A 27,421-nucleotide genomic window follows, 5' to 3' on the forward strand; every position below is an offset into this window, starting at 1 on the left:
TTGGCCTGATCCAACAGGGCTTCTCTTATGTTCTTCTGTGACACAGAGTGTTGGACTGGATGGGCCACTGGCCTGATTCAACATGGCTTCTCTTATGTTCTTATGTGACACAGAGTGTTGGATTGGATGGGCCATTGGCCTGATCCAACAGGGCTTCTCTTATGTGACACAGTGTTGGACTGGATGGGCCATTGGCCTGATCCAACAGGGCTTCTCTTATGTTCTTCTGTGACACAGAGTGTTGGACTGGATGGGCCATTGGCCTGATCCAACATGGCTTCTCTTATGTTTTTATGTGACACAGAGTGTTGGACTGGATGGGCCATTGGCCTGACCCAACAGGGCTTCTCTTATGTGACACAGAGTGTTGGACTGGAGGGGCCATCGGCCTGATCCAACATGGCTTCTCTTATGTTCTTCTGAAGGAGAGTGGAAGGAAAGCAACTGTAACTTTATGTTGTCAAAGGTTTCTCTAAGCCGCTGGCTGGCTTGGCTGGGAGAAGTGATTTAAAGAGAGAGATCAAGCCAGCTGGTGGGGGCTTCGAGAGCCACACAGTATGTGTGAAAGAGCCGCATGTGCCGTTACTGAGCCACAGTTTGGCCACCCCAATCTAGATTCCGGTTAGCAAATGATGTCTTGCTGTCGTTCAAGCTCCATACCAAAAGACACGAGGTCTCAGTCCAGGGATCTGCCAGGGAAATCTCAGAGTAAACCAGGAGTCTGGAAAAGCCAAAGACAGCAGAAGAGCAAAAAGTATTCTGTCTTGGGCCCCTCCCCCCTCCTCCCTACTGTGCCCCCTTTTTATTGTGGAGCAATTGCTGGCCAAGTGTAAATATACTTTTCTGGAAAATTCAACCCATCGGGAATGGGGGATTTAAACCTGCCAAGCCTGTAGCTTATTAAAAGCAGCATTTTAAGCTACTTGTAGCTTATGAAAAGCAGTGCCTGAGAGAGATCGGTCAAGATCATACAGGGGGAATATGCCTTGGCTTGCTTCTTCAAAATAGGCCTGCTGCAGTTTGCAATCGCACAGCTGCGTTCCGGATTAAAGACTGCCTGGACCAAACTATCGGTGCTGAACCCCAGACTAGGGTTGCCAAGTCCAACTCAAGAAATATCTGGGGATTTTGGGGGTGGAGCCAGGAGACATCAGGGTGGAGCCAGGGCCAAGGGTGTGACGAAACATCATTGAACTCCAAAGGGAGCTCTGGCCATCACATTTAAAGGGACAACACACCTTCCCGCCCTTGGAAATAATGAAGGATCGGGGCACCTTCTTTGGGGGCTCGTAGAATTGTACCCCCTTGTCCAATCCTTTTGAAACTTGGAGGGTGTTTTGAGAAGAGGCACTGGATGCTATGCTACAAATCTGGTGCCTCTACATCAAACAACAGTCCCTCCAGAGTCCTGGATACCCGCAGATCAATTCTCCATTATACCCTATGGGAATCGGTCTCCATAGGGAATAATGGAATTCGCGGCAGACATTTCCCTCCCCTCCCCCACCCGCTTTCTGATGACCCTGGAGGATCCCCCGCCCCACCCAAGGATTGGCAGCACTATCCCAGACGGAGGACTGGGGGGGAGACTTAATGCCAGTGAGTTCTAGCGATTTAGATTGTTGGGCTGGGATCTGGTTCGAATCCCCACTCTCCCATGAAAGCTCACCGGGTGACCTTGGGCCAGTCGCGGTCTCCCAGCCTGACTTACCTCCCAGAGTTGTTGTGAGAATAAAAAAGAGAAGCGGACAATGAGTAAGCCACCGTGGGCCTCCACTGGGGAGAAGCATTGGGGTAGAATGAAGTAAACAAACAAACAGAAACTACTGCATTTCTCAAAAGCTGACGCTACGATGTAATTTGTTAGTTTTAAAGGTGCTACGGGACTCTTTACTGTTTTGCAGCAACAGACTAAGACAGCTAACTCTTGTGTTTCTCAAAAGCTGATGCGACAATGAAATTTGTTAGCTTTAAATTTAAATCACTAGAGAACCGGTTTGGTGTAGTGGTTAAGTGGGGCGGGCTCTTATCTGGGAGAACTGGGTCTGATTCCCCACTCCTCCACTCACAGCTGCTGGAATGGCCTTGGGTCAGCCAGAGCTCTCTTATCTGGGAGAACCGGGTTTGATTCCCCACTCCTCCACTTGCAGCTGCTGGAATGGCCTTGAGTCAGCCATAGCTCTCTTATCTGGGAGAACCGGGTTGGATTCCCCCCTCCTCCACTTGCACCTGCTGGAATGGCCTTGGGTCAGCCAGAGCTCTCTTATCTGGGAGAATCGGGTTTGATTCCCTACTCCTCCACTTGCACCTGCTGGAATGGCCTTGGGTCAGCCAGAGCTCTCTTATCTGGGAGAATCGGGTTGGATTCCCCACTCCTCCACTTGCAGCTGCTGGGATGGCCTTGGGTCAGCCAGAGCTCTCTTATCTGGGAGAACCGGGTTTGATTCCCCACTTCTCCACTTGCAGCTGCTGGAATGGCCTTGGGTCAGCCAGAACTCTCTTATCTGGGAGAACCAGGTTGGATTCCCCACTCCTCTACTTGCAGCTGCTGGAATGGCTTTGGGTCAGCCAGAGCTCTCTTATCTGGGAGAACCGGGTTTGATTCCCCACTTCTTTACTTGCAGCTGCTGGAATGGCCTTGGGTCATCCAGAGCTCTCTTATCTGGGTGAACCAGGTTGGATTCCCCACTCCTCTACTTGCAGCTGCTGGAATGGCCTTGGGTCAGCCAGAGCTCTCTTATCTGGGAGAACCGGGTTGGATTCCCCACTTCTCCACTTGCAGCTGCTGGAATGGCCTTGGGTCAGCCAGAGCTCTCATAGGAGTTGTCCTTGAAAGGGCAGCTGCTGTAAAAGCTCTCTCAGCCCCACCCACCTCACAGGGTGTCTGTTGTGGGGGGAGAAGATAAAGGAGATTGTAAGCCGCTCTGAGACTCTGATTCAGAGAGAAGGGCGGGGTATAAATCTGCAGTCTTCTTCTTCTTCTTCTTAAAGGTGCTACTGGACTCTTTACTGTTTTGCAGCAACAGACTAACGCAGCTGTCTCTTTCGGATCTATGTACATAGAATGTAGGCCTTCTAGACAAAAAAAATAGCATAATAATAATGGAAATATGTGAGAAAAAGGAACAACTGCATGATACGTAATTGGCAACACTATGGGAGGTTTGTATTAGATTTGCCGGCCCCCGAATAAAAAATATTCCCGGGGGGTTGGCAGAATATAGTTGATCTTTTCAGGCATCTCGTCTGAATGGCAGATTCAACTGCCTGGCATTCCTGCCAAGATTAAACTGTTTCTTCACTGGAAAGGGTCCAAGAAGGATACAGGAATGTTGCGTTGTGGGTTTTTCCCTTTCCGTTCTCCCACGCGAGAGGGGAGATTGCCATCTTTGACCTAGTCTTTGCATTCGTTCTGCCAAAGCGAGGAAACTGGTCATTATTTCATGCACTTTGGTATGATGTGAGGGAGTTGGATGGCTGATTGTCTGTCTTCCACTCACGGCCAGTGTGTGGGAGTAGCCCTTGCTGTCCCTTCTGCCCTTCCGAGACCCGGGCGGACGAAAGAGGCGGTGTGGCCTCACTCTGAGACTGTCTTCCCTGTGAGGAAAGACAGCCTCAGAGTGTGGCAGAGGTGCCATGCCACCTCTTTCGCCAGTTTCCTCACAAACTGAGTGAACAGTGTGATGCGGTGGCTAAAAAGGCAAATGCAATTTAGGGCTGTATCAACAAAAGTATAGTGTCCGGATCACGTGATGTAATGGTATCGCTTTACCCTGCTCTGGTAAGACCTCACCGGGAGTACTGTGTTCAGTTTTGGGCACAACATTTTAAGAAGGATATAGACAAGCTGGAACGGGTCCAGACGAGGGCTACGAAGATGGTGAGGGGTCTGGAGACCAAGTTTTATGAGGAATGGTTGAAGGAGATGGGGATGTTTAACCTGGAGAGGAGGCAGCTGAGAGGTGATAGGATCCCCATCTTCAAGTACTTGAAGGGCTGTCCTAGAGAGGATGGTGTGGAATTGTTTTCTCTGGCCCCAGAAGGTCGGACCAGAACCAGTGGGTTGAAATTAAATCCAAAGAGTTTCCAGCTCAACATTAGGAAGAACTTCCTGACCGTTAGAGCAGTTCCTCAGTGGAACAGGCTTCCTCGGGAGGTGGTGGGCTCTCCTTCCTTGGAAGTTTTGAAGCAGAGGCTAAGTGGCCATCTGGCAGCAATGAAGATCCTGTGAATTTAGGGGGAGGTGTTTGTGAGTTTCCTGCATTGTGCAGGGGGTTGGACTAGATGACCCTGGAGTTTCCTTCCAACTCTATGATTCTGTGATTCTAAACCTAAGCTCAGAGAATCTCCAAACCTGGAGTTGGCAACCCCCTGCTGAGGTCCAAATCCTGCCCACCCTGTGACAGTTTGATAGTTTATTGTTATTTGTTCTATTTTTTTATTCCACCCTACTTCCAGGGAGCTGGGGCGCCTGTATTTTATCCCTGGTCCTGTTTTGTCTTCACAACAACCCTGCAAAGTACATTGTTGAGGGTTTATTGTTTTGTATTTATTCATTCGTTTGCACAAGGCAGGGATCTTGGGGGGGGGGGTGTTGGAAGTGGAGGACTTTGTGCTGTCTTCTGTCTCAGGCTTGAGAGATGGCGCCAAAGAGTTTAGACAGAGAGAGAGGTCAGGAAGACGCATCGAGAGTCCTTTCCTTCCTGCTATCAGATCTGTGAAGTAGAATGTTAGAGTAAGTTCTTCTATTTCCACTCTCACACTTCTCCCTCACATGCATACATGTGTCCAGCATCCAGTGCCATAAAGTTAACCTAGAATAGGTAAACTATCTCTGTCTCAGGGGTGGCCAAATTTGCTTAACGTAAGAGCCACACAGAATTAACTTCAGATGTTTGAGAGCCACAAGACATGAACAAATATTACACATGCATCTTTATTAACATTCTTAATACTTTCTTTGCACAGAAAGATAAAATCCATATGTATGCACTTTACAACACGACCATGCTAGGAGAGTTTTAAAAAAAACAAAACAAAAGCTGGGAATAACAGTCCCCCTAAGACCAGCATAGGGAAAGGTTAGGGAATTATTTTTCTGCACCAGTGAGAGAAGGAAACACACAGGTACCATATAGATCACTGGCCACCGCTTGCTTCCGCCGTTGTTGGCGCGATGACATCACTAGTACAATAGTTACCATAGAGTTTTCCCTCCTAAATTGCTAGAGCATCCGAGGAAATATAGAGTTTTCCTAGAAGCTCCTAGAGCGGCCGGCGCATGACATCGGAGGCTGCAGGGGACTTTGCAACCCTACTTCGCGACCTTCAGGAGCCACACAAAATGTGTGAAAGAGCCACAGTTTGGCCACCCTTTCTCTCTTGCCTGCATTCTCTGGAGTGTACTTCCTTTCCTAAAAGTGACTTAATTTTAGATCTGATTCTTGACTCGGTGTAACTTTGTTCAATTTGCTGCCAGCCCTAGTCCCATCTTTATTGCGTTGAAGCCTTTGAGCACTCGGCTACTTTTCTCGTGGTTCCCTGGCAGAACCAAGGCCAGAGAACCCAGCAGGGAGGAGGTTTCCTATCCAGACACGGACCAACCCTGCGGCTACCTCATTTCAACAAGGTGGCCAGGCTGGGCTCCCTCCTGCCGCGTTTTAGGTCTGCCTGGTCGTCTTTCTTCTCCACGCAACTCCCCACATAGAAGCTTTTGTGGAGCGGCAATGATTGCACACAAGCAAATTGCGCTATTTGCTATTAATAGGGGTTTTTTAAACGGAGCAGCCAAACTCCTGGCCTAAGCCAAAGGCCACGGCATGCATGAAAACGTGCACTACGCTGCCCATACACACATCCTGCAGATGTGAGAGAGCCAGTTTGGTGTAGTGGTGAAGTGTACGGACTCTTATCTGGGAGAAACGGGTTTGATTTCCCACTCCTCCACTTGCACCTGCTAGCATGGCCTTGGGTCAGCCATAGCTCTGGCAGAGGTTGTCCTTGAAAGGGCAGCTGTTGTGAGAGCCCTCTCCAGCCCCACCCACCTCACAGGGTGTCTGTTGTGGGGGAGGAAGGGAAAGGAGATTGTGAGCCACTCTGAGACTCTTCGGAGTGGAGGGCGGGATATAAATCCAATATCTTCATCTACCTCACAGGGTGTCTGTTGTGGGGGAGGAAGGGAAAGGAGATTGTGAGCCACTCTGAGACTCTTCAGAGTGGAGGGCGGGATATAAATCCATTATCTTCATCTACCTCACAGGGTGCCTGTTGTGGGGGAGGAAGGGAAAGGAGATTGTGAGCCGCTCTGAGACTCTTTGGAGTGGAGGGCGGGATATAAATCCAATATCTTCATCTACCTCACATGGTGTCTGTTGTGGGGGAGGAAGGGAAAGGAGATGGTGAGCCGCTCTGAGACTCTTTGGAGTGGAGGGCGGGATATAAATCCAATATCTTCATCTACCTCACAGGGTGTCTGTTGTGGGGGAGGAAGGGAAAGGAGATGGTGAGCCGCTCTGAGACTCTTTGGAGTGGAGGGCGGGATATGAATCCAATATCTTCATCTACCTCACAGGGTGTCTGTTGTGGGGGGGGGAAGGGAAAGGAGATTGTGAGCCGCTCTGAGACTCTTCGGAGTGGAGGGCGGGATATAAATCCAATATCTTCATCTACCTCACAGGGTGTCTGTTGTGGGGGAGGAAGGGAAAGGAGATTGTGAGCCGCTCTGAGACTCTTCGGAGTGGAGGGCGGGATATAAATCCAATATCTTCTTCTTCTTCTTCAGAGGACTTTTACCATTGCTGTCCCGCCTCCCTCCAGTTTTCTCTAAAAGCATTAGATATAATTAATGCCGTATGACCTCTTTTCCCCAAGAATGTTGAGCTGGACACCTAATGAGGCCCCCCCCCCGAAAGGGCGATTATGCCCAATTGTCTCAATTATGCAAAACAGTGCTGAAATTGCAGCCGTCGGAGACAGAGGGTGTCCTTTGGAGGAGAAGGTTCAGCCCCTCGCGCGGCCCAGCCGTCCATTTCTGCAGAGCAGACATACTCGTGAGTCCCTTTAAGCCCCTTGTTTGGAGAGGAGAGGAAAACAGGTTTAGCAGACGGGAGATTTGGACAGATTTGCAGTGCCTCGTTCCCACCATGGGTTGGAAACACCCTCCGGGCATGGAGACGGGTCATGGGGTTGGCGAAGGATTACCTTCAAAGGCAATCATGGGACCGCGTTGGACAAAGCAGCCACTCACACGCTGATCATATGAGGTTCTCTTCTTAAAGTGGTGGGGATTTCGCGGGCTTCAGAAAGGCTAGGATACAAGCCTGAAGATCAGATAGAACTTCTAAGCGGCGAAAAGGACGGCCGGCCGCGAGCTCAAACTCATTCAGATCCGTTTAGAGATCCACCATCTTTCCTTACTTTTGAACTAAGAGTTGTCCAGGGATGAGCAGGTAGGACGGTGGTCTTATTGTTCAAGCAACATTTGATGTTTTTTTGTTGGCTTAGTTACGCAATTTTAAAGATGTGTAATATGTGAGCTTTGGGGGGGAAGTCTGGATGTTGTAGCCTGATCTCATCTGATCTTGGAAGCGTCAACAAGGTCAGTACTTGGATGGGAGACCACCAAGGAAGGCTCTGCAGAGGAAGGCAATAGCCAGCTACCTCTGCTTCTCCCTTGCCTCGAAAGCCCCTTGCTGGGGTCACCATAAGTTGGAAGCTAAGCGGGGTCCATGCTTGGATGAAAGACCACCAAGGAAGGCTCTGCAGAGGAAGGCAATGGCCAACCACCTCTGCTTCTCGCTCGCCTTGGAAGCCCCTTGCTGGGGTCTCCATAAAGTTCACTGCAACTCGACCACACTCAACACACACAATATGCAATCTTAAATGTTGCAGCAACAAGCAGTAGAGAGCTGTGGGCGAAAGTGCCGTTAAGTCACAGGTGGTGACAGAATAGGTGTTGGCCCAATCTCATCAGATCTTGGCAGCTGGCCCTAGTTAGAACTCAGACAAGAGACCCCCCCAAAGAAGTCCCCAGTTGCTATGCAACGGACGGCCACGGCAAACCACCTCTGGATGTCTCTTGCTCTCAAACCCTACAACAGGGGTGGCCAAACCTGCTTAATGTAAGAGCCGCATAGACTAAACGTCAGATATTTGAGAGCCGCAAGACATGAACATCAGATGTTAGAGAGCTGCAAGGAAGGAAAGAAAGGGGAGAGATAGGTGGAAAGAAAGCAACTTTAATTTTAAGTGATTTAAAGAGAGAAATGCCTTCTCCAAGCCAGCCGATGGAGGGGCCCTTGGGAGCCACACAAGATGTGTGAAAGAGCCACATGTGGCTCCTGAACCACACTTTGGCCACCCCTGCTCTAGGTCGCAGTTTGATTTCTGCTGCTCCCAAGAAAAGGTTTCTGAACTTGGTGGCTGATCTTTTCCTTCAGCCCCACTGAAATCTAAAATGGTCGTAGCCTTGGGCTCCCTTCATACATCCCACTTGCTTGCATTTTATAGACCCAGGAATGACAGAGCTCTCATCATGGATGTTGAGACTGCTCTTCTTCTCAAGGAAATCTTCACTTCCCTTTGAATTCTGTTTGAGATGCATCCCTCCCCAATGCAGGAGTCAAATGCTCCCAGCTCTGAACTGGAATGCACTAATGACTGAAAGTGATGTAGAGCAGGTTGTGGCCAAACTTGCTTAAACATAAGAGCTACAGAGAATAAACATCAGATGTTTGAGAGCTGTATGAATATCAGATGTTTGAGAGAAGGAAGGAAGGAAGATATAATGAGAGGGAGAGGTAGAAAGAAAGCAACTTTAACTTAAAATGCATTTTCCAAGCCACCAGCTGGCTTGGCAAAGTGGTTTAAAGAGACAAATGCCTTCTCCAAGCTGGCCAACGAAGCAGTGGGAGCTTTGAGAGCACACAATATGTGTGAAAGAGCCACCGTTTGGCCATCCCGATCTGGACTCTGATTTGCAAATGGTGTCTTGCCAGCATCATGGTTTGCACGCCAATTCCTTCAGCATTTCCAGAGCTCATGAAGAGCTGGGGAGGCCCCATCCCACAGAAGTGTCTAGAAATAACTCTTTTGGGGGTAGAAATGAATGAACAGGAGTCGGGCAGGCTCATGGAATGCAGCCCCAGAGGGAATCGAAAGGGGAACTCCTGGCACGGGCTGGCTGTATAAAAAGTCGAGGAGCATCTGGGGTTGAGTTTTGGGGGGGCTGGCAGACTTTGCTGGCACCCCTCGTCTTGCTTTTGCCACCCAGTCCCTGCAAGGAGCCGGAACACGAGTGCTCCTTCCCTCTTTGTCTCTCAAGCATCCTTCAACACAACACAACAGCACTTCCCAAACTTCCTCCAAGCCCTGTTGTGTTGAGAGATATCTGGGAGCGAGTTGAGAAGGAATGTTCCCTGCCCCACGTGAGAGGCAGTGGGTCACAAGTGGGCAGGTGGCCTCCTGTGACATTGTTTGTTGAACCTCTGTTGTGTCCAGAAGGGTAGATTCCTGGTAGGTCATGGAGTACATTTCAGGGAGGAATTGGCTTTCTGAATTTTTTGGCTAAAAGGGTTAAGGGAAACTTAGACACTAATTCAGTGTTCCCTCTAAGCTGCAGAGTTTTGTGAGCAAAAATTCTACTTTGTGAGTTACCGGCAATAAAGTTGTGAGCTGTGGCATACATTAGTGTGTTCCGGGGTCATCCTTCCTGAGCTGAGACAAAGATGTGTGAGCTTGAGGCTAAAAATCTGTGAGCTAGCACACGCTAACTCAGCTTAGAGGGAACGCTGAGCGTGACCAATTTTTTTGATCTTCTGAGGCATAAGTTTTTCAACTCCGTAGATCCTTGGGTAGAACGGCCAAAATACATGGCAGCTTTTTAAAAATTAATAAATTAATAATAATAATAAATTTTGCAGTTTGCAATTAGACACGGAGCGCTACGGAAGCCGGGCGCCCACGCACTTCTCTCATGAGCTTTGCTTTCTTGAGCCAAGTGGTCACAAGATACACAGAAGAAGCTCCTATTCAGTTTCTTCTGAACTCCGGAAGAGAAGAGACCGGCTCTGCCTCTTTCCTGAGGTTGTGCCAGTCCTGAAAAGGCCACTGGTAGGACCTGTTTAAAGAGGCCTGTGGCGCAGAGTGGTCAAGCTGCAGTACCGCAGTCGGAGCCTTCTGCTCACAACCTGAGTTCAATCCCTGCGGAAGCTGGTTCAGGTAGCCGGCTCCAGGTTGACTCAGCCTTCCATCCTTCCGAGGTCGGTCAAATGAGTTCCCAGCTTGCTGGGGGGAAAGTGGAGAGGACTGGAAAAGGCAATGACAAAACACCCCGTAAAAAGTCTGCTGTGAAAATGTGAAAGCAATGTCACCCCAGAGTCGGAAACGACTGGTGCTTGCACAGGGGACTAACGTTACCTTTAGGACTTGTTTATTGAGGCCAAAAGTTCCTCAGATTGTCAAAAAATCCTGGAGATTTGGGGATGAAGCCTGAGGAGGGTGAGGTTTGGGGAGGGGCAGGGAGTATAGTAACAGAGTCCCCCCTCCTAAGCAGCCATTTCCCCAGTTGTCACTAATCCAGAAGGCTTTTACATGTGTTTAGAGAAGTAAAGGACTGGCTTGTTCCCAGTACACACATTGAATTGCAACAGGAGGCGAAGTAAATAGGAACGCCTGAGGAAGACTTTGCCAAATGAGCCTGTATCCGGGTGCTCATTGGATGGACTCTTCTTTGTGATATTGTAAGGTTGTACTTCTTTATAGGAGCTCCGAGGCGCAGAGTAGTAAAACTGCAGTCCAAGCTCTGCTCATGGCCTGAGTTCGATCCTGCCGGAAGCTGGGTTCAGGTAGCCGGCTCAAGGTTGACTCAGCCTTCTATCCTTCCAAGGTTGCTAGAATAAGTACCCAGCTTGCTGGGGGTAAAGTGGAGATGACTGGGGAAGACAAGGGCAAACCATCCCGTTAAAAACTCTGCCGTGAAAACATTCTGATGTGACGTCACCCCCAGAGTGGGAAATGACTGGTGCTTGCGCAGGGGGCTACCTTTACCTTTTTACTTCTTTATAATGTGACAAAAGATTTGTAAGATTCTTGATAAAAGTATTCCTGATAAAAGTTCTACTAACTGCCAGCATATCACAGGGTTTGTTTGTTTGTATCGCCACCACCCGGAGGCTGACAACCGTATGGAGTGCCTCCAAATCAGCCCCCGCCCCCAAACTTCTAAACCTCTTCATGCCCTGTGGATGGGCCCTTCTCTGTCTCAGAACAGGAGTCTGGCTAGTGGTTCTGCCAAGAATGGGTCAGGTCATGTTCTTACCCAGTTTGGTGTAGTGGTTAAGTGTGCGGACTCTTATCTGGGAGAACCGGGTTTGATTCCCCACTCCTCCACTTGCACCTGCTAGCATGGCCTTGGGTCAGCCATAGCTTTGGCAGAGGTTGTCCTTGAAAGGGCAGCTGCTGTGAGAGCCCTCTCCAGCCCCACCCACCTCACAGGGTGTCTGTTGTGGGGGAGGAAGGGAAAGGAGATTGTGAGCTGCTCTGAGACTCTTCGGAGTGGAGGGCGGGATATAAATCCAATATCATCATCTTCTTCTTCTTCTTCTTCTTCTTCTTCTTCTTCTTCTTCTTCTTCTTCTTCTTCTTCTTCTTCTTCTTCTTCTTCTTCTTCTTCTTCTTCTTCTTCTTCTTCTTCTTCTTCTTCTTCTTCTTCTTCTTCTTCTTCCCAAAATACTTTCTAACAATAATGATTCTGACACAACAGGACACTTCATTCTTATGCCTTGACCCCGGAAGGTTTTCTGTTGACCTCTCTTCTTGCTGAATATCTCTTTCCTTCCTTCTTGAGCATCCTGAAGGCGTTTTCTGTTTCTGGGCCTGTGTGTTGCTGTTAAATCATCAAAGACCTCCGCCTGAGACTCTGGAGAGCAGCTGCCAGTCTGAGTAGACAATACTGACCTTGCTGGACTCAAGGCTAGATTCATTATATAAGGCAGCTTCGTGTGTTCGTGTATTATAAGGGAGGGGCCGTGGCTCACTGGTGGAGCCTCTGCTTGGCCTGCAGAAGGTCCCAGGTTCAATCCCCGGCATCTCCAGCTCAAAGGATCAGGTAATAAGTAATGGGAAAGACCCCTGCCTGAGACCCTGGAGAGCAGCTGCCTGTCCGAGTAGACAATAGTGATGCTGATGGACCAAGGGCCCACTTTAGTATAAGGCAGCTTCCTGCATTCGTGTATGCATAGTTTAGATGAGCAAATATTGCACAAGGGCTGTGGCTCAGTGGAAAACCCTCTGCTTGGTATGCAGAAGGCCCCTGGTTCAATCCCCGGCATCTCCAGTTCAAAAGATCAAGTAATAACTGAGACCTTGGAGAGCGGCTGCCAGTCTTAAGCAGACAATAGTGATGTTGGTGGGCCAAGGGCCTAATTTAGTATCAGGCAGCTTCATGTGTTTGTGTGTGCATAGTTTAGATGAACAAATATTGCACAAGGCCTGCGGCTCAGTAGAAGAGCCTCTGCTTGGCATGCAGAAGGTCCCCAGTTCAATCCCCGGCATCTCCAGTTTTAAAAGCTACCAGGCAGTGAATGGGTGATGTGAAAGACCCTGGAGAGCAGCTGCCGGTCTGAGGACTGATTCAGCGTAAGGCCACTTCTCATGTTCAAGCGCCTCCTGAGTTGTTTCTCTTTTCTCCCCTCAGGGCCAAAAGGCGTGGATAGAGAAAACCTTTACCAAAAGAGAGTGCGTCTACATCATTCCCAACAGCAAAGATTCTAACAGGTAACTGTCCTTCTGCTGGGCCAAACAGACAATAGCTTCAAGCAGCAAGATGGACCCAGCTTCCTCTTCTCCCCCCTTCCCCGCCCCCCACATCGTGGAATGGGTCTTTCCCTCCCCAGCACCTCTTGGGTGCATTTCCTTGTATTTCAGTGGGGTAGGATCGCCAAGTCCGACTCAAGAAATATCTGGGGACTTTGGGGGTGGAGCCAGGAGCAAGGTTGTGACAAGCACGATTGAACTGCAAAGGGAGTTCTGGCTGTCACATTTAAAGGGACCATGCTCCTTTTAAGTGCCTTCCCTCCATTGGAAATAATGAGGGACGGGGTACCTTCTTGAGGGGCTCCTAGAAATGAACCCCCTGGTCCAATCTTTTTGAAACTTGGAGGATGTTTTGAGGAGAGGTACTGAATGCTATGATGCAAATTTGGTGCCTCTACTCCAAAAACAGCATCTCGAGCCCCAGATACCCACGGATCACTTCTCCATTATACCCTATGGGAATCAATCTCCATAGAGAATTATGGAGCACCCAACAGCAATTCCTCTCCCCGCCCTTTCCTGATGACCCTGAAACGGGGGAGGGCCTCCAAACTGGGGGATCCCCTGCCCCCACCTGGGGACTGTGCAAGCCAAAAGAGAAACACGGAAAACTGGAACGGGGGAAGGGGGGATGAAGCCTCCACACCAACCAGCTTCAAAAACGAGATATCAGAACAGACTGTTCTAAAACAGTAGCAAATGTCTTTAACCAAGAAACGTAATTATTAGTGCATACAAGCAAGAACTTCTGTATCCCCCGGTTCCCAGAGTCTCTTCACAATGCTATCAAAGCAATTTCTTCAGCCAAGAGGGTGGGGAGGAAACATCCAGTATATGTGTTCTCATAAGAGTCCAGTGCTCCAATTAAAGAATTCCAAAATGCAATGCAGCTTGGCAATAATATCCAATGACGAGGCCGTACTTATATCCTCGTTTCACAAGCTTCATGCAATCACATTCCAAAATACTTCATATCTAGGCAGTATATACACTTGCTCTTGGAGGATTGGCTACATCAGAGGGGGCATAGCCCAGGTCTCATTTTGTAGCAGGAGCTCCTTTGCATATTAGGCCACACACCCCTGATGTAGCCAATCCTCCATGAGCTTACAGGAGGCCTCGTATGAAGAGCCCTGTCAGCTCTTGGAGGATTGGCTACATCAGAGGTGTGTGGCCTAACATGCAAAGGAGTTCCTGCTATAAAAAAAGCCCTGTTATGTATCAGTACAGATGGAGAGATATCATGAGCTTATCGAATGTGCTAGGGAATGATGCAATACTGGGAACTACTGATGTTTTTAACCTTTGGCTCCTTAGTGTTCTAAACCAACCAATCCAACCCTGAGCAGCCCTCAAACATCCCTTTGCCCGGAATCCAGCCTTTCTTTGTGCCCTGCAAAAGAGGAGCATTGTCTCTCCGGATTCAGACTCTCTGTCGCCCTTCTGATTTTGCCCCTCCCCTCCCCCAGATGTTGCTGCGGCAATCTCATCACCCAACACGTCGCGATTCCTCCGGGCGGAACCGCAAACAAAGCGGAGGAGGAAACCAAGCCGGTGGATGCGGCGCCCGAGAAATGGTCTGTCACGAAACATACCCAGGGGTTCCCCACAGATGCCTACGGAAACCTGGAGTTCCAAGGGGGCGGGCACGCCAACAAGTCCATGGTAAGCAGCAGAGGGGGTCGGATTTGGTGAAGAACTTCTGCTTGTTTCTTTTTTTCATTTATACTCGGCTTTCTCTCCAGCGTGGCCCAACCCTAGCTGGGCGGGCAACTCTAGTTGACATCCTGAGACCCAGGGGTGGAATTCTAGCAGGAGCTCCTTTGCATATTAGGCCCACACCCCCAGATGTAGCCAATCCTCCAAGAACCTACAAAGCTCTTTTTTGTAAGCTCTTGGAGGATTGGCTACAGCAGGGAGGTGTGGCCTAATAGGCAAAGGAGCTCCTGCTAGAATTCCACCCCTGGGTCTCAGGATGTCAGCTAGAGTTGCCCACCCAGCTAGGGTTGGGCCCACGCTGGAGAGAAAGCCAGAAAAGAAGAAACAGCTGAGACCTGACACATCTTGCCTGAACCCTTGCTTGAGAGCCAGTGTGTTGTAGTGCAGCGGTCTCCAACCTTTTTGGCTCCAGTTCCGGGGAAGACAGTTTTTTCATGGACTGGGGGCGGGGCAGTGGTTTCGGGATGATACAATTGTGCGCTTCATTTCTATTGTTGCATTGTAATATATAATGAAATAATTATACAACTCACGGCCCGGTTGCCAACAGGCCACGGAACAGGACCGGGGACCCCTGTTGCAGTGGTTAGGAGCATCAGACTAGTATGATGAAAAATTCAAATGGGGATTCAAATGTGGCATTCGCTGCCAGAGGGGTGTAGTGAGGGCCACAGGAATAAACAGCTTGAACAGGGGATGAGACAGACAAGTTATCTATGGTTTACTGGCCATGGTGACTGAAGGAAACCTCCACCTTCAGAGGTGGATAATCTCTGAATCCCAGAGCCAGGAGGCAACATTGGCCTCTCTGCCCTGTTATTGAACCTCCGGAGGAACTGGCTGGCCACTGTGTGAGACAGGAGGCTGGATTAGATGGACTCTCATTGTCTGATCCAGCAGGGCTCTTCTGATGTTCTTGTGAAGACCTCAGCCTCTCTACCCTGTTGTTGGCCCTCCAGAGCAACTGGTTGGCCATTGTGTGAGACAGGAGGCTGGACTAGAGGGACCCTCACTGGTCTGATGTTCTTATGAAGGCCTCAGCCTCTCTGCCCTGTTGTTGACCCTCCAGAGGAACTGGTTGGCCCCTGTGTGAGACAGGAGGCTGGACTAGAGGGACCCTCACTGGTCTGACCCAGCAGGGCTCTTCAGATGTTCTTCTCAGGGGGAGGCCTCAGCCTCTGTGCCCTACTGTAGGACCTCCAGAAGAACTGGTTTGCCACTGTGTGAGACAGGAGGCTGGACTAGATGGACCCTCACTGGTCTGACCCAGCAGGGCTCTTCTGGTGTTCTTATGAAGGCCTTGGCCTCTCTGCTCTGTTGTTGGCCCTCCAGAGGAAGTGATTGGCACCTGTGTGAGACAGGAGGCTGGACTAGATGGACCCTCACTGGTCTGATCCAGCAGGGCTCTTCTGAGGTTCTTCTCAGGGGAAGGCCTCAGTCTCTCTGCCCTGTTGTTGGCCCTCCAGAGGAACTGGTTGGCCCCTGTGTGAGACAGGAGGCTGGACTAGATAGACCCTCACTGGTCTGATCCAGCAGGGCTCTTCTGATGTTCTTATGAAGGCTTCAGCCTCTCTGCCCTGATGTTGCCCTTCAGAGGAACTGGTTGGCCTCTGTGTGAGACAGGAGGCTGGACTAGATGGACCCTACCTGGTCTGACCCAGCAGGGCTCTTCTGATGTTCTTATGAAGGCCTTGGCCTCTCTGCTCTGTTGTCGGCCCTCCAGAGGAAGTGATTGGCACCTGTGTGAGACAGGAGGCTGGACTAGACGGACCCTCACTGGTCTGATCCAGCAGGGCTCTTCTGAGGTTCTTCTCAGGGGAAGGCCTCATCCTCTCTGCCCTGTTGTTGGCCCTCCAGAGGAACTGGTTGGCCACTGTGTGAGACAGGAGGCTGGACTAGAGGGACCCTCACTGGTCTGATCCAGCAAGTGTCTTCTTATGTTCTTAGTATCTGGAAGACCCATCTTTGAATCTCTGCCCTGCCATGGAAGCTTTCTGGGTGACCTTGGGCTGGTCACTCTCTCTCAGCCTAACCTACATTGCAGGGCTGTTGTTATGAGCACAAAATGGAGGAGAGGAGAACCGCATTAGCTTCTTTGGGGGGAAAGTCAAGATATCCGAAAGGTCAATAAATAAAATGGATGTTAGGCAGAGGGACTGCGATCATTGATGGTGCCCTGTACAAGCAGAGCCAGGGAGCCGTCGAAATCCCCAGGGGAAGTTGTCATCTCATTAAGGGGCTGTCCCGCCTTCTCTTGCAGTACATCCGAGTGTCTTACGACACCAAGCCGGACGCACTGCTCCATCTCATGGTGAAGGACTGGCAGCTGGAGCTCCCCAAACTCTTGATCTCCGTCCACGGAGGGCTGCAGAACTTCGACCTGCAGCCCAAGCTGAAGCAGGTCTTTGGGAAGGGACTCATTAAGGCCGCCATGACCACGGGCGCCTGGATCTTCACCGGAGGCGTCAGCACCGGTAAGCGAGGGGCGGCTGCAGAGATGGAGGCAGAACGGGGCGGAGAGAAACCGGGAGAGTCGCAGCCAGCAGAGTGGTAGAGCAGGAGTGGGGTGGGGGATGAGTGGGCCATAGGGATGCCAACCTCCAGGTGGGTAATCAAAACCACAACCACAAGGTTATAGTGACAATTAACTAACAAATGTATTATTAACCATAAACACAAAGAAACACGAGTCCCTAATAAAGTCCTTAGAGTAGATACATATGGAAAAAGTCCAACATGAGGACGTCTGCTTCACGTAGTGGTTTCTTTAGTGACATTTTCTTCAATGAAATATGGATTTCCAAATGCTGCTTGAAAATCTCTGGACAGGTCGTCGACTTCTGCCCCATCTGCTTCCAATTCTTTTTCAACAGGGAATAATGCCCCGGATTTTATGGCAAACTTATGGCAATTGCTCAAAAGGTTCTAAGTGGCCGCTTAGAGCCTTTTGAGCAATTGCCATAAGTGAAGGTTTTTGTGGAGACTATGGTCCCTATTGGTGCCATGCAAGAATCTTATATTTGTCATTAAAATTTGTGGAATACAGGGGTTTTCAAGCAACATTTGGAAATCCATATTTCATTGAAGAAAATTTCACTGAAGAAACCACTACATGAAGAAGAAGATGATATTGGATTTATATCCCACCCTCCACTCCGAAGAGTCTCAGAGCGGCTCACAATCTCCTTTCCCTTCCTCCCCCACAACAGACACCCTATGAGGTAGATGAAGATATTGGATTTATATCCCGCCCTCCACTCCGAAGAGTCTCAGAGCGGCTCACAATCTCCTTTCCCTTCCTCCCCTGCAACAAACACCCTGTGAGGTAGATGAAGATATTGGATTTATATCCTGCCCTCCATTCCGAAGAGTCTCAGAGCGGCTCACAATCTCCTTTCCCTTCCTCCCCCACAACAGACACCCTGTGAGGTAGATGGAGATACTGGATTTATACCCTGCCCTCCACTCCGAAGAGTCTCAGAGCGGCTCACAATCTCCTTTCCCTTCCTCCTCCACAACAGACACCCTGTGAGGTTGATGGAGATATTGGATTTATATCCCGCCCTCCACTCCGAAGAGTCTCAGAGCGGCTCACAATCTCCTTTCCCTTCCTCCCCCACAACAGACATCCTGTGAGGTGGGCAGGGCTAAAAGAACTCTTACAGCAGCTGCCCTTTCAAGGACAACTTCTGCCAGAGCTATGGCTGACCCAAGGCCATTCCAGCAGGTGCAAGTGGAGGAGTGGGAAATCAAACCCAGTTCTCCCAGATAAGAGTCCACACACTTAACCACTACACCAAACTGGCTCTCCTCATGTTGGACTTTTCCCATATGTATCTACTCTAAGGACTTGATTAGGGACTTGTGTTTTATGGTTAATAATACATTTGTTAGTTAATGGTCACTATAACCTTGTGGTTGTGGTTTTGATCATCTCCATAGCGACTTCTCTCTTAGTTCAATGAACCTCCAGGTGGGGCGTGGAGATTTCCCAGAATTACAGCTGTTCTCCGGACAGCAGAGGTCATTTCCCCCTGGAGAAAATGGCTGCTTTGGAGGGTGGACTTTATGGCATCAAGCCCAGCTGAGACCCCTCCTCAAGCCCTCCCCTCCCCGGACTCCACCCCTGAATCTCCAGGAATTTCCGTATTAGGCCACACCCCCTGATGTCAAGCAAGGCGGAACTGCGTTCCTGCTCAAAAAAACGCCCTGGAAGAAACTAAAGTTCCATCTTGCTTCCCTAAGGGAGACATTTTTCTCCTAATGGGTTTGTTCCCTCCGGCAGGGGTTATCCGCCACGTGGGAGACGCTTTGAAGGATCATTCGTCCAAGTCCAGAGGGCGCATCTGTGCCATTGGGATCGCCCCCTGGGGCATCGTGGAAAATAAAGAGGACCTCAACGGGAAAGACGTGAGTTCTGACCTTCTTGAGAAGTTTTCCTTTCTTTCGGTGCTGCTCATTGCTGAGGTCAAATGGTGCTGCTTCACTGGACAAACAGCCGCTGATGTGAGCACCAACATCTATTGTTTCCATCAAGGGAGGGTTGCTAAAATCCCGCAGGTGGCAGGTGGAGATCTCCTGCTATCACGATTGATCTCCAGGTGACCAAGATCAGCTCCCCTGGGGAAAAAAGGGGGAATAAAACATCCCATGGGGAAAGTTTTTCCCCTTCCTGGCATCTTGTCTAAACAGGGCGTTTTTTTGTAGCAGGAACTCCTTTGCATATCAGACCACACACCCCTGATGTAGCTAGGGCTACCAGTCCCCAGGTGGGGTCAGGGGATCCCCTGACCCTCTCAGCCCCGCCCACCTCACAGGGTGTCTGTTGTGGGGGGAGAAGATATAGGAGACTATAAGCCACTCTGAGTCCCTGATTCAGAGAGAAGAGCGGGGTATAAATCTGCAATTCTTCTTCTTCTTCTGGTTTGGAGGCCCTCCCCCTACTTCAGGGCCATCAGAAAGGGGGGGGGAATGTTTGCTGGGCACTCCATTATTCCCTATGGAGACCGATTCCCATGGGGTATAATGGAGAATTGATCTGTGGGTATCTGGGGCTCGGGGTGGAGGGGTCTGTTTTTTGAGGTGGAGGCAACCCATTTGCAGCATAGCATTCAATGCCTCTCCTCAAAATACCCTCCAAGTTTCAAAGATTGGACCAGGGGGTCCAATTCTATGAGCCCCCAAAGAAGGTGCCCCTGGCCTTCATTATTTCCAAGGAGGGAAGGCATTTAAAAGGTGTGCGGTCCCTTTAAATGTGATGGCCAGAACTCCCTTTGGAGTTCAATTATTCTCGTCACAACCTTGCTCCTGGCTCCGCCCCCAAAGTCCCCAGATATTTCTTGAATTGGGCTTGACAACACTGGATGTAGCCCATCCTCCTGGAGCTTGCAGCAGGCCCTGTACGAAGAGCCCCGGAAGCTCTTGGAGGATTGGCTGCATCAGGGGGTGTGGCCTAATATGCAAAGGAGCCCCTGCTAGAATTCTATCTCTGGACCCTGTACTAAGAGCCCTGGAAGCTCTTGGAGGATTGGCTGCATCAGGGGGGGTGGCCTAATATGCAAAGGAGCTCCTGCTAAAAAAAAAAAAACGCCCTGCGTCTAAACCAAACTGAAGCCTGTAGAGCCGATGCGTCCAGATTGAGCTGTACATTTAGGCAGGCAGTCAGCTGACTTCACGTCCTATTTGTTCGCCAGTAAAAAAAAATTGCACTTTTCTTTTTGGCAGGTGACAAAGGTTTATCAAACCATGTCAAATCCACTAAGCAAACTCTCTGTGCTCAACAGTTCACATACGCACTTCATCCTCGCCGATAACGGCACCCTCGGCAAGTACGGGGCGGAAGTCAAACTGCGGCGGCAGCTGGAGAAACACATCTCCCTCCAGAAAATCAACACCCGTAAGTGGCAGCTTTTCCTAAGCTAGGCGCCCCCTTCCCGATTGCTGAATTTGTTCAAAACAATTCTTCGTTTTCGTGGCACTTAGGACAATTTGACACAAAGGGATGATGGATCAGCCTGATATGAAACCTCCAGGCTGCTCAATTTCCTAACTGAGCATTTGGCTTTATTTGTTAATTACTTTTCTCCCACTTTTCCTCTAAGCAGCTCTTGGTAATGTACTTGGGTGGGGTAGGGTCTCTGTTTTCCTTACAACAGCCCTACGAGTTAGGCTAGACCGAAAGATAGCAGTGAGGGTTTACCTGCTGAGGGAAGAAGCCTGGTGCTTGCCCACTCACTCCTTGAAAGTGAAACACTTTCACGACAAACCATAGTTTGTTATTCTATCCAGGGCTTTTTTTGTAGCAGGAACTCCTTCGCATATTAAACGTCACCGTCCGTCCCCCACCCCACCCCAGTGTAGCCAATCCTCCAAAAGCTTACAGGGCTCTTAGTACAGGGCCTACTGAAAGCTCTTGGTGGATTGACTACATCAGGGGTATGTGGCCTAGTGTGCAAAGGAGTTCTTGCTACAAAAAAAAGCCCTGATTCTGTGCAAATCACAATTTGTGGTTTGCTTCTAAACCTGGATTACAAACTGTGGTTTGGAGGTGACAGAAGCGAACCGTAGTTTGAGGGCTTAGAAGGAAGAACAAACTGTAGTTTGCTACAACAGGGGAAGTGTTTAATCTTTAAGGATCATGTTTTAGATTTTGTCCACCCATATAACTCACACCATGAATCGAACAACAAACCAAAGCTGGTGGGTCTTTTGCCACCAGCCCCCCCCCTTAAAAAACCTACACGCAGACACTAATCGATATCCTCGCTGAGAATCCAGGAAGAGAGGAGGAATTATCTAATTTGCACACTTTGAGATAAATCGATGGTGCGGTCTCATTTGGAGTACTGTGTGCAGTTCTGGTCGCCGCACCTCAAAAAGGATATTATAGCATTGGAGAAAGTCCAGAAAAGGGCAATTAGAATGATTAAAGGGCTGGAACACTTTCCCTATGAAGAAAGGTTGAAACGCTTGGGACTCTTTAGCTTGGAGAAACGTCGACTGCGGGGTGACATGATAGAGGTTTACAAGATAATGCATGGAATGGAGAAAGTAGAGAAAGAAGTACTTTTCTCCCTTTCTCACAATACAAGAACTCATGGGCATTCGATGAAATTGCTGAGCAGCCAGGTTAAAACGGATAAAAGGAAGTACTTCTTCACCCAAAGAGTGATTAACATGTGGAATTCACTGCCACAGGAGGTGGTAGCGGCCACAAGCATAGCCACCTTCAAGAGGGGTTTAGATAAAAATATGGAGCAGAGGTCCATCAGTGGCTATTAGCCACAGTGTGTGTGTATGTATAAATTTCTTTTGCCACTGTGTGACACAGAGTGTTGGACTGGATGGGCCGTTGGCCTGATCCAACATGGCTTCTCTTATGTTCTTATGTTCTTCCTGATTTGAATCTCAGTCCCAGAATATGTGTGATGTATGTGTCTTTAAGTAGGAGGGTCTCCATCCCATCGTTATGTATTTAATGCGTTTAGAGTGGGAAGGATCTCAGATCTCTCCTGCTGTGTGTTGGTTGTCCTTGGTGGTGCTTTGTCTCTGCCAATAAAGCTGTTCTATAAACAACAACTGTGTGTTGTTGTTTGTCGTTCCTGCCTGCCGGACATTACATAGTGTCAGAAGTGGGATCATTCCTGCCTGCCGGACATTATAATATGTGTGCCTCTGAGTACTTGCAGAGTTCACTTGGGGACTAAGTAAACACGATTCTTGAGCCATGTTAAGTCTTAGGAAGAGTCACAGACTGGAGTGGTGGGATGCAGCTGTCGTCCCTTCATATTCAGCTCTTAATTATTTACTTCATTTGTACCCTGTCTTTCTCCCCAAAGCGACTCACACCAGGGTCACCCAGCAAGCTTCCAGGAAACAAGTGGGGATTCTAACCCGTGTCTCTCGGTTACTAGTCCAACACTTTTAACCACAGTACTGCACTGGCTCGCTTAAAACCCCGAACCCCTAAAGGCTCCTAACTCTATAAAAAAAGGGGGGCTTCCTGAGTTTAAGCAAAACTATAATAGAAGAAATGTCAGGGTGAAACTATACTATCAAAACATTTATTGCAGGACAAAACATATGTGATAGGGAAAAGCTTGTAGCCTCTACTTCTGAGTAGATTCTACTTCTAAATAATCTAAGATGAAAAATATTAATGTGCATGCAGGCACTTTAATATTCCAAAGCTTCTGCCATTAAACAGGCTGTAATAGGAAACACCAGAGTGCATGCAGGCACTTTAATATTCCAAAACTTCTACCTTTAAACAGACTGCAATAGGAAACACAAGAGTGCATGCAGGCACTTTAACATTCCAAAGCTTCTGCCTTTAAACAGATCGCAATAGGAAACACCCGAGTGCACACAGGCACTTTGACATAGCCTCTTTTCCCAAACAGGCTGCACTCAAATGAATTTAAACAGTCTGCAGAAAAATAAACCAGAGTGCATGCAGGCACTTTTTAAAGGTTAAGAGTTTGCTTTTGACTCATAAAGCAAAATCATGAGAAAACAGTCTGTAATTAATTCTTTCATCCAGATTGCACACAGAAACTTAAAGAAACAAATAATCCCACTTCACAGTCTTGCATGTTCAGTCCACTATTGCTTCAGTGAGGGGTAGGATAAAAATAAGTTCATCCGCGCAAAGCCAGTCCACGTTAGCCGGTGTCAAATGTTTTGTTGCCTTTGTCAAGACTGATGGCTTTTAAGCGGAACCCCAAAATCCTGTCTATTCCTCACAAGGCTCTAGTTCATTCTTTGTAAAGACGGAACGGGCTCTCAAGGGACCATTGTATCGCTCTTTTTAGGATAACGCCTTTGCTTCCCTTTTAGCTTGGTGAGTTCCTGAGTGTCTTGGGACTGAGTCTGCAGTGATGACATGACCTGTGGGCTTCCCTTTGTCATCCTATGCCTGGAGATCGCAGTGGGGCAGGGACAGCAAAGGGGTGCTCAGCTGTCGTCTCTAACGCCGGCCGTTATGTCCAGCCTTATGCTAGAAAGGCTCACGTTGATGGTGTTATTCCTCCCCCCTTGGGTATCTTGCAAAAGGTGCATCTGCAGAACAAACTTAAGAACAGAAGTCAATGAGTCTGTCTCGTCTAGCGTCTCTTTATCCCACATCAGAAGCAGTGTTCCCTCTAAGCTTTTAGCAGGAGCTAGCTCACAGTTTTTTAGCTTCTGGCTCACACATTTTTGTCTTAGCTCAGGAAAAATGGCCCCAGAGCAAACTAATTTATGTAGTAGCTCACAGCTTTAATGCCAGTAGTTCACAATGTAAAATTTTTGCTTACAAGACTCCACAGCTTAGAGGGAACATTGCTCAGAATCCTAGAATCATAGAGTTGGAAGGGACCTCCAGGGTCATCTAGTCCAACCCCCTGCACAGTGCAGGAAACTCACAAATGCCTCCCTCTAAATTCACAGGATCTTCATTGCTCTCAGATGGCCACTTAGCCTTTGTTTCAAAACCTCCAAGGAAGGAGAACACACCACCTCCCAAGGAGGAAGCCTGTTCCACTGAGGAACCACTCTAATGGTCAGGAAGTTCTTCCTAATCATAGAATCCTAGAGTTGGAAGGGACCTCCAGGGTCATCTAGTCCAACCCCCTGCACAATGCAGGAAACTCACAAACGCCTCCCCCTAAATTCACAGGATCTTCATTGCTGTTAGATGCCCATCTAGCCTCTGTTGAAAAACCTCCAAGGAAGGCGAGCCCACCACTTCCCGAGGAAGCCTGTTCCACTGAGGAACCTCTCTAACGGTCAGGAAGTTCTTCCTAATGTTGAGCCAGAAACTCTTCTGATTTAATTTCAACCCGTTGGTTGAAACATGATAGAGAAGTGACCTGATAGAGCACTGTTCCCCAGCGCAGTGCCCGAGGCAACAGAGAAGGCTCTTTCACGTGTTGTTTTAAGTCTTTCCTCCCTTGGCCAGGAGATCGATAACAAATTTTGAGATCCTGATCGACGTACCCTCTGGGGAACGTGTGGGGAGATGCAGTCCCTGATAGCAAGCCGGATGACTTTCTGGGCAAGAGCTCCACCTGACCCAACCCACTTTCTAAAAACACTTGGAAGGCTCCAAGAGGGACATCAAGAGGAACAATGACCCCCGGGGGCGCTACACTGACTCTCGAAAGCTCATGCCCTGAAATGTTGCTGATCTCTAAGGTGCTGCTGGACTCAAATCCGGGTCTTCTACTACTTGTCAACACAACTACCCTCTGAAACTCCCTTCCTTTGGAAAGGTTCACTTCACCTGTTTTCTCCTGCAGGGCTCGGGCAAGGCGTGCCAGTGGTCGGACTGATAGTCGAAGGGGGCCCCAACGTCATCTCGATCGTCTTGGAGTGCCTCCGCGAGGAGCCCCCCGTTCCTGTGGTGATCTGCGACGGCAGTGGGCGGGCGTCGGGACATTTTGTCCTTTGCGCACAAATACTCGGAGGAAGGAGGGTAAGATCCGGGGCCGTGTCGCAGGGGAAGCGCGACAGAGATCGAGCCAGTTCAAATCTTGTCTTCATTGTGAGCTCACGGGACGTCACTCAGCACCCCTTCCTCGACTGGAGCGCGAGGATGATGAAGAAATTCAAGTTGCTGCTTGAATTAGTTCTTTCTGTCATTTCGCCTAATACCTTTTATATCACTCAGAAATCCCTGCCATTAAAATATGAGCTTTATTAAATTTGTGCATTAAGGTGTAGCGTGGAGGCTCGGAGAATGAGCTGCGATTTGCTAGGCTCCCAGTTCAAATCTCCCGTCTTGTCATAACCTCACTGGGTGACCTCAGGTCAACCTTTCTCTCAACAGCCTTCACTCAGCCCTCCATCAGCAATATGCCTTATTGGGCTGGGCCTTGTGTGTCATAAAATGTAATGCCACGACGCACAGATATAAACTTTATAAAGGACACAGACAAACACAATTAAAGATTTTTTAAAAAAAAATATGCTTCAAAGATTAGCACTGTTGCGATATTTGTTTATTTAACAGCGCAAGGAAAAATAATCGTTCTGTTCGCCTTCTTTATGGAGCTGTGGAGACCAGAGGTGGAATTCTAGCAGAAGCTCCTTTGCATATTAGGCCACACACCCCTGTTCTTGGTGGCTTGGCACCAGACAGGGTGCCCTGACATGTAGATGAGTTCCTGCTGAGCTTTTTCCACAAAAAAATGACTTGCATGAATGACTTGAACACACATGAACACATGAAGCTGCCTTATACTGAATCAGACCCTCTTGGGTCCATCAAAGTCAGTATTGTCTGCTCAGACTGGCAGCGGCTCTCCAGGGTCTCCAGCTTTTTTTCATTCCTATTTGCCTAGACCTTTTTTAGTTGGAGATGCCGGGGATTGAACCTGGGACCTTCTGCTTACCAAGCAGATGCTCTACCACTGAGCCACCGTCCCTCCCTAAAGTCAGTATTGTCTACTCAGACTGGCAGCGGCTCTCCAGGGTCTCAAGCTGGAGGCCCACAAACAACTTATCACTGCCATCTGCTCCCTTTTCCCTTGAACATATGAAGCTGCCTTCTACTGAATCAGACCCTCAGTCCATCAAAGTTAGTCTTGTCTCCTCAGACTGGCAGAGGCTCTCCGGGGGGTCTCAAGCTGAGGTTTTTCACACCTATTTGCCTGGACCCTTTTTAGTTGGAGATGCCAGGGATTGAACCTGGAGCCTTCTGCTTACCAAGCAGGTTCTCTACCACTGAGCCACAGCCCCATTAATGGCTCTCCAGGGTCTCCAGCGGAGGTGTTTCATGCCTATTTGCCTGGACCCTTTTGAGTTTGAGATGCCGGGGATTGAACCTGGGGCCTTCTGCTTACCAAGCAGGTTCTCTACCACTGAGCCACCGTCCCTCCCCTAATTTGTGTGGAACAACGGTGACATCAGGAGGGGGGGACCTAGTATGCGAATGAGTTCCTGCTGGGCTTTTTTTTAAAAAAATCCCTGTTGTAGCATTGTACCCTGCCCAGGGCTTCTTTTGTAGAAAAAGCCCAGCAGGAACTCATTTGCATATTAGGCCACACCCCCTGATGCCAAGCCAGCCGGAACTGCGTTCCTGCTAAAAAAAAAAAGCCCTGGGAAGCCTCCCCAAGGAGTTGCCATTTTTCAAAGTCCCAAAAGCTGAATATGAAAACCGACTTCTGGTTTCTCTCTCCCTTTCTCTCTTCAGCATCATCACTGAGTCTCTGAGGGACCAGCTTCTCGTCACCATTCAGAAGACCTTCAACTACAACCGGAGCCAGGCCCACCAGCTCTTCGTCGTTCTCATGGAATGCATGAAGAAAAAGGAGCTGGTAAGTTTCTTCTACTCTGGATTGGCAGAAACGAAAGCGTTTTAGAGCAGGGGTATCAAACATGCTGTGTGGGGGCCGAATCAGGCTCCTATCAGGCCCCTGAGCAACTGGTCGTCATCTGCTTCCTTCTCCCTATATTTTGCTTCCTTCTGCATCGCAGCTCAATTGCACAGGAGCTACAGAGCAAAACTATTTTCTCCGTTGGCTGAGGCTCCTCCCTTGGGGAGGAAGGGGAGAGGAATAGCTTGCTTTGCCAGGCTCTCTCAATCGCACAGCAGAGCTACTGAGCCAAGCTTCTCTTCCTTCTATTGGCTGAGGCTCTTTCCCCACCCCACCCCCTGGGGAAGGAAGGAAAAAGCCAGAGCTTCCTTTGCCCAGTTCCCTGGATCCCATGGGAGATATACAAAGAAAGCATCTTTGAGACCAATGAGTGCTTTAAGCATGTTTTAAGTTTTAAAAATATATATATTGTGTTTGGGTCCTTTATAAAGTCCTTTATATCTCTGCTACCTAATCTTAAATAGGTACACACAGGGCCCAACCAGACATGGCCCCGCCCAGCACGCTCTCATTTATGTCAGAACTGGCCC

At 49.0% G+C, this 27,421-nt stretch overlaps 1 protein-coding gene across 1 annotated transcript in view; it reads left to right on the plus strand.

Annotated features, from left to right (window-relative positions):
• The window catches only part of TRPM1 (transient receptor potential cation channel subfamily M member 1), a 102,036-nt gene that overhangs the window by 14,873 nt on the left and 59,742 nt on the right, over positions 1-27,421 (plus strand). Inside the window, 8 exon segments of the mRNA XM_060260094.1 lie at positions 12,695-12,774; positions 14,283-14,478; positions 16,793-17,006; positions 18,818-18,942; positions 20,257-20,428; positions 24,813-24,946; positions 24,948-24,988; positions 26,708-26,831. Of these exon segments, the coding sequence (XP_060116077.1) occupies positions 12,695-12,774; positions 14,283-14,478; positions 16,793-17,006; positions 18,818-18,942; positions 20,257-20,428; positions 24,813-24,946; positions 24,948-24,988; positions 26,708-26,831 (1,086 nt within the window).

Source organism: Heteronotia binoei, chromosome 19 (assembly GCF_032191835.1).
Source record: "Heteronotia binoei isolate CCM8104 ecotype False Entrance Well chromosome 19, APGP_CSIRO_Hbin_v1, whole genome shotgun sequence".
Classification (NCBI taxonomy): domain Eukaryota; kingdom Metazoa; phylum Chordata; class Lepidosauria; order Squamata; family Gekkonidae; genus Heteronotia; species Heteronotia binoei.